General features: G+C 38.1%; 1 protein-coding gene across 1 annotated transcript in view; it reads left to right on the plus strand.

Annotated features, from left to right (window-relative positions):
• Window positions 1–221: 221 nt before the first annotated feature.
• The window catches only part of LOC138035159 (cohesin subunit SA-1-like), a 17530-nt gene continuing 5749 nt past the window's right edge, over window positions 222–12002 (plus strand). The window contains exons 1-15 of the mRNA XM_068881987.1: window positions 222–286; window positions 371–442; window positions 531–603; window positions 800–884; window positions 1368–1448; window positions 2319–2411; window positions 2567–2624; window positions 3149–3268; window positions 3850–3980; window positions 4728–4901; window positions 5108–5190; window positions 5295–5447; window positions 7482–7594; window positions 8573–8617; window positions 9963–10356. Coding sequence (XP_068738088.1) covers window positions 1371–1448; window positions 2319–2411; window positions 2567–2624; window positions 3149–3268; window positions 3850–3980; window positions 4728–4901; window positions 5108–5190; window positions 5295–5447; window positions 7482–7594; window positions 8573–8617; window positions 9963–10356 — 1442 coding nt within the window. The 5' untranslated portion in view covers window positions 222–286; window positions 371–442; window positions 531–603; window positions 800–884; window positions 1368–1370. The remainder of the gene's footprint in view (window positions 287–370; window positions 443–530; window positions 604–799; window positions 885–1367; window positions 1449–2318; window positions 2412–2566; window positions 2625–3148; window positions 3269–3849; window positions 3981–4727; window positions 4902–5107; window positions 5191–5294; window positions 5448–7481; window positions 7595–8572; window positions 8618–9962; window positions 10357–12002) is intronic.

Consider the following 12002-nt stretch of genomic DNA (forward strand, 5'->3'; position numbering starts at 1 on the left):
GCGAGGATCATTTCTTTCATTCATGCAGGTTGTACAGTGTTGCAAACATGTAACAACCACATTAGATCCTCACTAGCCCCTCTTCTTTACCTTATTTCATTGTGTTTTTGATCAGTCATTGCAAACATACTTCATTTTACAGCCCTCTTCATTAAGCTGAATTTTCTTTGGAGTAATATTTGTATTTGTTACATGGTTAATGTTGAATGTTTTATCAGGTTTGGATGAATGTGGAAAAACCTTTAGAACTCTCACTAATAATGAATACGCTTTGGCATCCACTGCAGTGAGTACATCATCAGGATCTCTGTTTACACTATGGTTTTTTAAGAGTGTCCACAAAATGTAACAAAATGTCTTTCTTTTGCAGGATGTTTCCAAAAACAAACTTGTTGATTCATTTGTGGCGAAATTCCGACAACACCTTAAGGATGGATTAGCAGTTAGTTGATCAACTTGTTCTTTGTCCTCTCAGTTCTTATAATTGTATTGTAATTTTTTGATATGCTGTTTCTTCAATGCCCATTTAGGATGATGGGGATGAAGATGACCAAGACAGATTTGCACTTCATGTGAACATTGCAAGAATAGCTCATTTTATAAGTAAGCAAGAAATGCTCTGGTACACTGTACATGTACATTGTTCAAATGCAAATTTGTGCATTTAGCATTTTAAGGATGATATTTGAAGTACATTTGCTTGCTCTCTGTGGTGGTAAAACTAAAATCTAGTTCTCTTTGCTGATTTTAACATGCGTCATGTTTTGTACATGTAAACTGTGCATAACTATGGTTGCAGGTCACATAACCTTAACAAGTGGGATCTACATGATGATCTATCACATATTATTAATCATGCATCCAAAAACACTGTACCTGATGAGGTGAGAGCTAGATTGACAAGGAATTGTTGAAAATTGTGCTGTTTGTTTTGCTGAAGTCAAGTCCTAAGTATCTAGTGTGATTGCATTGCATTATTTTAAGTTGTTCACCGGTGATTGTTTTATCTGTCAGAAGAGGTTCATGTTTCATTTTTGGTGATTGGTTTTAATGAACAACATCTTGATCATGGGTCAGGAAATTGTGTTTAAATCTTTGGAGATCATTTACATGTATGAGCATTTTTGGGACTTCACACACAATAAAAGGGTATAAAACCAAGAGTGACTAGTCAAAGTCAACTTTTTTCAAAAGAATAGCAACAGCTTTAATCATATTGAGTTTTCAAAAATATTCATGTTATGTGACGTGTATTCAGTAGACAGTGATAACAGGATCTAGTTTATTATAATGTACAATAATACTCTAGTAATTATGACAACATCGTAGAACATTTAGGGGAAAAAAGCATTTAATATACTTTTTAGATTATGGAGCTGACACTTTCAAGTATGCAGATGCTTCTTGTTTGGAGTCTGACAGAAATTGATGAGGAAGAACCTGACAAAGTATGGTTGTATATATGATTTAGTCTTACTTTTAAAAGCCTCCGTTTTTTTTTATTCAAATAAATTTCTTGTAGTCAACTTGCATGAAAATTGCATCATAATACATGTATATCCTAACTACAATTCCACTGAATACATTCATTATGATCTTCACAGATAATTTCATATCCGCAGTTCAACATATGATTCATTTCACATATCATTCCATTCGTACATTCATTTTTGTTCTGCTTGTAGATGATTTGATATACTGCCCCTCCCCAATAATTCTTGGCAACATCAATCAATCAATCAATCAATAATCTTTATTTATACACAATAAGTATTTAAAGCGATGCTTTGCTTGTGGGGTCGTGTAAGCTTGAAGTTGTTATTGTTTGTTTTCATTGTTATTTACATTTTTAAATCAGTGGTCCTGCCAACATTTGCTTTATCACCTTGGAGACACAATGTTTTCTTAAGCCTGGTTTTCACTAGTGATGCAAGCACAAGCATAACAGCAGTTATTTCACCGTGAAACAGGGTTGACACGGGCAGAAGCACAAGCACAAGGATCCAAAGTTTTCCTTTTCCTTGTGCTTGCACTTGTGCTTTCATTCACTTGCATTGTGTGAAAATTAAATACAGCATATGCACAAGGAAATCTACTATGTCCAATAAAAGCACTCGTTCCAAATTCCCCGCCTCTTAGCATTTCAACAAAATGACAGAGGGTGTGGCTGATGTTGAGGTTCCTTTTCACTTAAGAGCATAAATTACATGTACTTTTGTTTGTGCTTGCATCACTAGTGAACACCAGACTTTAAACCTTGTCAATGTATTGATGTCTTCCCTTGAAGTCAGAATCTATTCCCTATTTGTTCATTTCAGCAACAGCTTCGGATACTGAAGAGACATGTGAGCCAGTTCATTCGTCATTGTGATGAACTCATTCAATATAGTTCACCCTCAGTGCAGAGAGTGGTGAGTCTAAACAGACTTGTCAAACATTTTCCCTTTTTTCCTCCAACACGTCTTCTTTTCCATTGTCTTTTGACCTAAATTCGCCCTTCTAATGTCTTTTTATTATTAAACTTCAATTTTAAAATTCACTTGATGAATCTACTTTTTTGTTTAAGGCCTTCAATTGTATCTGTGATCTGCTGGTCATTTTTGCTAAACAGTTAAAACACAGAGGTAATCATTTTTTTTCTGCTTTGTACCCTGGGGTATTTTTAACAATTATTCCTCGAGCCCGAATGGGCTCTGAGTCAATAGCCCATGAGGCCGAAGGCCGAATGGGCTATTGACTCAGAGGCCATGAGGGCGAGAGGAATAATTGTTTTAGTAAAATCCAACTAGTTGGTCAAAAAAATATCGAGACAAAACATCTTTCGCTAGTTAAAGCCAGACTTTAATTGTTGTTTTGGTTTTCAAAGCCGGCGCTTTTCGCTACTAGTGGGCTATAACAAATAGCCTACTAGTAGCTCAACCAATCAGAACGCAGCATTGATAATAGACCACTAGTTGGATTGTACTAAAATCTATTAACCTTTTGTCAGTTTTAATATTTCATCATCTGAGAGTAAAAGATATGGAAGTCTGGTTTATTGATAATAATTTCATGTATTATCTGACACTGGCAGTTTTGAGAAAAACAAGTCTCTTTCCTGCAGCAAATGATGTCTTATTTTTCTGAACATTGCACTTTCACCTTTTAGCCCCCAGTTTGGCACCTGTGGTCTTTGAAGCTGATCACAGTACCCAAGTCAGGCTTAGAGACTATGTTATCAATCATGTGTTTGAAGACTTGGAAGAGGAGGAACAAGGAGATGAGGATGGTAAAATTAATAAGAACTCTGTTTTAACAATCTATCACTTGCGGAGCAAAATTACTGAACACTGATTGGCTGAGACGGAGGGCATTTTTCCTTAACCACGAGGGCATGATTACTTCATCCTGATTGGTTAACAGTTGCTTATCCAGAACAAGCGAAGTTACAAGAGCTGAGTATCTTCGAGATTGTGACTCTGATTTAAGATACATTTTAAGTGCTATATTTCTGTTGACAGCATAGATTTATTGAATTGAAATTTAACCAAATGAAAGCATGTTTGCTGTAATTTTAAGATTAAAATGTTGGTCATCTAAGTTGGCATTTGTCGTGGCATTGAACAGGTTTCCCTCAGTAATTGTGCCCTTTTTGTAATCATGTAATCTCAATGTGCCCTTGAGCAATGTTGTAAAAACTTTGAAAATACTCTCGAAATTAATCCTTTATTGCCCTTGGGCCCAAGCAATAACATACTCCAAACAGCACTATTCATATGAAAGCAGGTTTTCGTCACAAGTGGCTTTGCATAGTCATGAAAGGCATTTTGTTATATTTAGTTTTACTTTTATATTTACTTTTATCTGCAGAGGAGCAAACTGATATCAGTGCAGTGGAACTGAGTAAAAAGAGAACTGCTCTTGCTGGCTTCTGTAAACTCATTGCTTACAACATGATTGACATGAAACTGGTTGCACCTGTGTTCTCTTTCCTGATAAAGGTTTGGAGATAATGTTCTTGTGTTATCTTCTTCGACAAGAGCACCTCTGACTCTTGTCATTTTGGTCCTTGGATTTCCCCAAAAGTAGTCCTTTACTGAAAAATATCCTAAAAAATCATATCTTAACCGCGCGCAGTGAACATGTCATTTTTATCTTTCACATGCGAGAATATAGGTGTCGTCATGGTAACAAAACACGATTAGCCAATAAAACCCGAGCTTCCTCTTCATTGTAAGGTACTTTTGTGCTTTAATATAATTCTTCTCTACTACATTAACATTTTTATTGCAAAATTTTACATGATCAGGATTTGTTTTTCATAACTTTCATATCTTGTTTCATGTTACGCAATACGGGTGTTTTAGCAGTAGGTGACCACCTTTTCATCATTTCGAAAATGAGTAAAACAAGTTGTTTTAAATCTGGACATTTCATCAATATCTATATAATAAACAGAGCATTACATGGCCGCTTGGGGATATGAATTCTATCTTCTCGTGCTTAAAGTATCTCTCACTCGTTCGCTTTGCTATCTCATCTACAGTTGCATATTGAGTTACATAGAAAATAAGTTTTTGTCGAATGGACTTTGGTTCTATAGTATTCTTTTAGATAATCAACTTTTTAAAGTATTACAAGACAGCACATTCATTCTTTGAAAAAAACTACCCAATTTTGAAGATAAGAAAAATGTTGTTTGACTTTTTGACTGAAATTCTTACCATACTATGTTCATCTTTATCAAGGCATACAGCAACTTTGGTGATATAATCCGCTTTACCATGGGTAAATGTCGAGAGATTGACAATAAAGCATTTGCCAGAGTGTTGCTGTTGAGTCTACAACAAGAGTTTGAGAAACTACGAGATGACAATGAGGGTGAAGTAGATTCAAACTCTAAAGACTTTGCAGCAATCAAGGTTTGTTTTTTCCTAGATTGAGAGTTGAGTGAGAGTGATAATGGTGTCTCAAAACTTGAGGGCAACCCTCTAAACAAAATAATGAAAGAAGGGTTCTGGTCTTTTCTTTTCCCTTCTCACTTTCTAATGTCACCATTCTTGTGTACTGTACAATGTAACTGCAATGGATGATGTCATTGTTCATTTTTTTTCCTTCTTTGACTTAGGAACTTGCTCGTAGGTTTGCACTTTCCTTTGGTGTGGACACTGTGAAACCTCAGGCTCGCGAATGTGTTGTAACATTGCACCGGTTAGTTGTGCCATCATTACCTTTACACGATGAGGTGATGTGTGTTCCTTGCCCTTTTGATTGTTCCTTGGTTTATCAGTTTGTCATCTTGATTTATTTTGCAGAGAGGGTATTAAGTATAGTTTGAGGAGTGATGAATCATCTGTTCAAAAAGAAAGCAATGATAATGAGCCACCAACCAACCTTCAGTTCTTGGAAGTGCTGAATGAATTTACTTTCAAGTTGATACCACAGGACAAGAGCAGCTCAGCAGGAGTGTAAGTACCACTAACTACTTAATAACCGAGAGTGAGATCGTTACAGCAAATTGTCAAACTGAGGCCTTGCCTTATTGGCCGATCGATAGAGAGGTCAATTCAGATATTCTGAGGTTTGAGATTTTGCTGTAACGACCGAATGGTCAAGGTTGTTAAGTTGTTTATTACATGACTAACAGAATGGTTCTAAAAAGAAAAAAACAAATTTGCATTATCCATAATTGGCGCATGAGAATAATGCCCTGGCGCTTAGCTGCTCCACTCAAAGCGTGCATTATATCGGCCAGAAACAAGCCAAATAATAATGTACTTTTAATTAACAATTCTGAAGAAAGTAGGCAATGATAATAATTATAATTATTGTGTTTATTCATCATTGTAATCTTAAAGATTTGCGAAGTAAGGCTGGTATTTTATCATCATCATCATTAAATGAGGGTGCACTAGATTAGTGGGACAGTAGGGAGTTCAATCATAAAATTTAGCCATTTTTATTTTCCGTGCAAAATGTCTGGGAAACGTATGTTTCCCCTTCATGACATCATACTTCATATAAGGCTCCATATTTCTTTTGAAGATTGTGATGTGGTGGTTCATATAATCTGAAAGCTGGTAAGGTAAGGTGAAGTCTGCTTACGAGCCAAGTGGCCCATTAGGCCAGAGCTTGTCCTGGTTTCTGTAGCATGCAGCTACTAGGAGTATTTCTACTCCCCCCTGGATGGGATGCCAGTCCATCACAGGGTTACCCCCTGCATTTTTGCCACTACCCATTTATACACCTTGGTGGAGAGCGGCACCATGAGAATTAAGTGTCTTGCCCAAGAACGCAACACAATGTCCCCAGCTAGGACCGGAACCCAGACCACTCGATCCAGAGTCGAGCGGCTCCCATAAATCTGCAAGCTGAGTCAATCATCATCATCATCATCGTATCTTGTCAAGCCAATGCTTGATTCATGCGAGGGTGCTGTTGTTGACCTCCCTCAAGTCTTTGTCGGTGCATGCTGGGCCCTGAGGACAACCCCAGAGAATGTGGTCCATGGTCTGACTTTGCTTGCCACAGGTTCATTCTGGACTGTTTGCAAGTCCCCACCTGTGCATAATTGCGTTTGTTTTCCCCACTTTGGGTTGTGCTCTGTTGAGCATGACCCAATCTTTCCTGCAAAGAGACGTTCCATTTGGCAGGTGTTCTTGGTGGGGTGGCAGGGCATCGTTTGGTGGGCTGATGTCATTCACGATCCATTTCTCCAGTCTGGATGTCGCAGACTGGTTTGGGTGAAGTGATTTCACCATCGTAAAACTGCGCCTGGATCAGAAACAGGATTCTACTTGCTGGTGATTGTAGAGTGCGTGGTGAGGGTCACTGAGCTGTTTATACCTCTCAACTCCTGCTATGGTATCTCTGCTTGTGCTGGGAGGAGCTATGCCAGAGAGTCTGTGCAGCGTTGGGAGTGGGGTGGCTCGTAATGTCCCTGTGGTAGTTCTGCAAGCACTATTCAGTTCGGGATCCATCTTTCGTGCGTGGCACGACCTGCTCCACACAGGGGCACAGTACTCAGCTGTTAAGTGGCAAACAGCAAGGGCTGTTGATCTCAGAGTATTTGCATCAGCTCCCCATGACGAGTTGGCCAATTTGGTTAGGAGGTTATTCCAGCTAGAAAATTTCCTCTTTAGCCTTAGTACATGTTCTTTGAATGAGGGGGACAAGTAGGGATCTTTCACAAGGTGTTCCCTGTTAATCTGCCTATGGACAGAGACCAATTGCTACAACACATGCAACAATGCTGGGGTGGTAAAGGGATAAACCCTTGGCCCCAAGGATGTCCAAGTTTAGCTGAGTCAATTAAAACTCTAGAATAGCACTGCCAAGTGATGGAGTAATAATAATAATAATAATAATAATAATAATAATAATAATAATGTTATAAGTTCCATTGCATGCCATTTCTGTGCAAATGTCTGTCCAACCAGGTGGTGCACATGTTAAATATGTTTGGCAGAGGAATAGATTTTATTTTGTTTTTCTCTATGTAGTTTGCCTTTTCTTGATGAGAATGCCAAAGAAATGGTACAAAAGAAGGGAGGCCAGTGGAGTCCTTTGATTTTTTATAGAAGTGGTCTGGCTAGACAAGATGATGACGAGGATGGTATGCTCTCATACATGTCTTTCTCTCAACCATTCCAATTAGGTTTTTCTCTACATTTTGAGATCCATCTTTTGCCCCTTAAAATCACACTGGCTCCACCTGAATGTCAAAACATTGGGTCCTGTAAGTGTGTGTGCATTGCAACCACACAGTTATGGCTTTGAGTCCTGTTCAAGTCTGTTTTTGTTTTCGGCTGTTTTAAGTTATTTCATGAAATGTAACAATCTTTAGCTTAGAACCATTTCATATCTGCAGCTCTAATAGTTACTTTTATATTTTCACCAGTATCAGCAGAATAGGATTGCATTCTATTAAGATAGGGCTCCAGAACAAACAATGAGTGCAAGAGCTACTAATAACTTCTACATGCGCACTCTAAATTCTTACAAGGAGAAACTCATGGCCAACATTTTATGACTTAATGATGAAATGATATATGAAGTGGATCATATATGAACTGCGAATATGAATTCAAGTGAAGCTATGATCCTCGCAGTTGTGGACACAATTTTTGCAATTGCGTAAAGAAGCCTGAAAATTTCAGGACTTCAACAGGATTTGAACCCGTGACCTTGCGATACTGGTGCAACGCTCTAACCAACTGAGCAATTGCAAAAATTGCGTTCATAGCTGCAAGGATCATAGCTTCACTTGATTTCATATCCGCAGTTCATATACGACCCATTTCATATATCATTTCATCATTGATTCATTCCTCACGGGAACATTAAAACTCACAAATGACCAGCTCTCAACGTCAGTGGCTTCATAGCTCAGTTGGTTAGAGCGTCGCACCGGTATCGCTAGGTCACGGGTTCAAACCCCGTTGAAGTTTTCAGGCTTCTCTACGCAATTGCAAAAATTGCGTTCATAACTGCGAGGATCATAGCTTCACTTGATTTTATGACTTGTTACTATTACAATCATAGTGCTTTATCTGTTTAATATGGTAACCTTCCAGCTGTCTTGAAATTGTAGGTCAACAAAAAGGGACCAGAGCAAAGAGAAAACTACCCATGGAAGGTACAATAATATAGACCTTATTCATAAATGGCGGTCACATTTATAATTCTTTTGTCCACGTGCAAATTAGCCTACCAAGCCTCATTTTAGAGCAAAAATTCTTTTCAATTCACTGTATGGTATCGAGGCTTGGTAGGCTAATTTGCACTTCGACAAAAGGATTATAAATTGGCCACCATTTATGAATAAGGTCTATTATTTACCATTCATTTCTCCACTCGTGGTCATTGTACTATGAAATGCACAGTAGTTATTCTAGTGTAGGCTACGAGGGACTAGTACTTTGAGGGTGAAACAAAACATGATGTGAATCAACAGTCAAGTAGAAGAGGGAAACTGAGATGGAGTGGAAAAATGTGGAATTGACGTCAAGTCCAATAATTTTTTGACTTGCGCATGAATTTTTTTTTTCTTACAGGAGCAAATATGATCTTGATTTACAATACAGCTAAACTGTGTCACATTTTTTCATGAACTTTCAAAATTGATAAAGAACCACTGAAACACTATTTTGTTTATCAAGACAAATGTTGGCAACCTTTCTGCATCATTTCAAGCTCAAAACAAAATTAACAGAACATTGTGTTTTTGATTCGTCAATGATGAATGCATAAATATGGTATAGAGTGCAACAAGTTACTGTGGAAACACAGCAGTGGAGTAATTTTGTTGAGTATAATATACCTTTTTCGCTTGTACATGTTGTTTTCCCAATACAGATCAAGTGATAATACTCAGGAGGTTTGGTCCTTTGTTTTGTTCATTGAAAAGAGTGCATGCAGACATATTCATGCTTGCATGCACTCTTTTCAATGAACAAAACAAAGGACCAACCTCCTGAGTATTATCACATGATCTGTATTGGGAAACAAAATGTGCAAGAGAAAAAGGTCTATTATCACAAGAATCATATGAAGTTGCTTGTGCATTTCGTGATATTTTATGGTCACTCATAATGTTTAGAAAGTTCTCAAAATATTGCACTTGCCAAATTTTTAGAACTATCAAAACATCACTCCCATCCATAAGTCACGAATTGCACTCGCGTTCATACAATTTCCTCTACTTAATTTATTTTCTTTCTTTCTTGTATTGTTTTTCATATCTTAACCCTAACCTTTACATTTTCACTTTAGAGACCTTGTCACTAAAGGCCCACATTCGTTTGGCACATGTTGTTTTCCTTGTGATTTGCGGTTAGGGAGGCATTCAGCCAATCGGATCACGCATTTGGACTAGTCGTCATTTAAAAAACAAAAAGAAAAGACCGCAATTACATTTAGCCGAATGTGAGCCTTTTAGGAAACCTTAAAAATTATAAATTACCTGTATATTTTGCTCAAAGGTGATGAGAGTAGAGATGGAGAATGGTTAAGAAAGCAAACAAGAACACAAGCCACGAAACAAAAACAACAGAAAGCAAAGACACCGAGAGGGCGGCCTCCAAAGGAAACCAAGACAACTTCACAGCAAACAGAACTCACAGCAAAGCCAGTTAACCCTGCTGATCAAGAGAAGGTTGATGATGATGATGATGATGATGATGATATTTCCTCAGGGGAGTGGTCACAAGAGGAGCAGACACCACTATCATCTGTCAAGAAGCTAGAAAGCCAGGCACACTCGGAAAAACCAGAGCAACGGAAAAGAAAGCGAGAGGATTTTTCCCAGTCTGACGAGGAAGGTGATAACAAAGATCAGGAGGATAAGGGAGATGAAGATGATAAAGATTTTGAAAGGCAAGACAGCCTCTGGCTTTAGAATGATACTAGTACCAGGGTTTTCGTTTGAGGCCGGACGTCTCGTCCGGTTGTTTCCCATTCCATGTCCGGTCCATTTATGCCAATATTTCAGGGGTTTGTTTTATTACAATTTTTTTACTTTCCTTTTAAAGAGAATTCGAGTGAACGTCAGCCTTGCCTCGGTTCCAGAAAAACTGGAAACAGTATTTCTGAGTGATCCCCCTTGGTGGATCCCCCCAGACCCCCCTAGGTAGCTCGTGCCTTAGGCACCTTGCGGCGCCAAAAAAATTTAACTTCCGGTGCTTTCAGAAATACGTCTGCTTCTGTACAAAACTGTCAAAAACCCTGCTAGTACTCATTAGCTATATCCTATTATTATACATCAGACTCACTATGAAAAATCTGATTCGTCGAGAGCATTCAATCAATTCACAATAGCTTGTGAACTTGACATGATAAGTGTAATATCTGCTGCAGATATTACATTTATCATGTCAAGTTCAACGTCTGCCTGGTTACTAAGCCCCTTTGAGTGTTCTCCTCAGAAACAAAATGGCTGAACGCTTGGCTTCTGTTTCTGAGGATGAATTATGTGAAAAATATATAATAATAAAACAATTATTGAATTCGGTTTTCGCATGATATCATGAATTATCAAAACCTCGTGTATGTGTTATCTGCCGAAGCCGAAGGCTTCGGCAGATAACAGAGACCTCGGTTTTGATAATTCATGATATCATGCTCAACCTCATTCAATAATTGTTTATTATTGCATACATATTAAGCATTAGCCTGTAATATTTAACAATTATTTTATTCGTGCTCATTGGAAATGAGGTGATAAATAGCCAATGAGGCACGTAGCGCCGATTTGGCTATAATCGCCTCATATGCAATAAGCACGAACAAAATTATTGTTTTAGTATCTACTTCACGACTACAACATAAGGAAAACATTTGTGTTGTTTCGTAATATGAAAACGCAAAATTATTGACTGCGAGGTTACAAGCTTTTGAACACCAGTACTCGAATTTAGCGGTCGTCCGATCGTACCTAGTGACCAGAAAGTTTACTGGGCAACTAGTTTTTGGTAAAATGAAAAGGTTGATTGCCCGAATTAAAATCAACGGAGAACCCAGCGAAAAATAGAAAATGTATTACATAAGCAGCATCCGACTCACTCGACGGTTTTCTGTTGTCAATGTCTGATAGTAGTGTGAAGTTAACAAGAGTAAATTTTTCGTAGTTGAGCATTTTCCCTTGTTTTGCATATCTGTGGCCTTTACAAAAATTTGTGAGATAGGAAAATTCACTTGTAGCTGGCGATGGAGATCGAAAACTCCGTTTCAAAAATGCTAAAACTTTAACCCAGACTTCCACAAAAAAAAAACCACAGTGCACTCTTAGAACTATGGGATACTCAGGCTCCAACGCTATGCGATTGCATTTAAACACGGCATGCATTTATCATAGGGGGTTTCCCAATGGGCAACCAAGCATTTATAGGGGCAACCAAACTTACGGGTTTAGTTGCCCAGTTTTGAGACACCGACAACCTGGAATTTGTTTTTTAATTTCGAGCACTGGAACACCATTGAATATGTTTATGTGAACTTTGTGGCTTTCTTTGTAGCTTCTGGGA

This window comes from Montipora capricornis, unplaced genomic scaffold (assembly GCF_036669925.1).
Source record: "Montipora capricornis isolate CH-2021 unplaced genomic scaffold, ASM3666992v2 scaffold_274, whole genome shotgun sequence".
Taxonomy (NCBI): Eukaryota; Metazoa; Cnidaria; class Anthozoa; order Scleractinia; family Acroporidae; genus Montipora; species Montipora capricornis.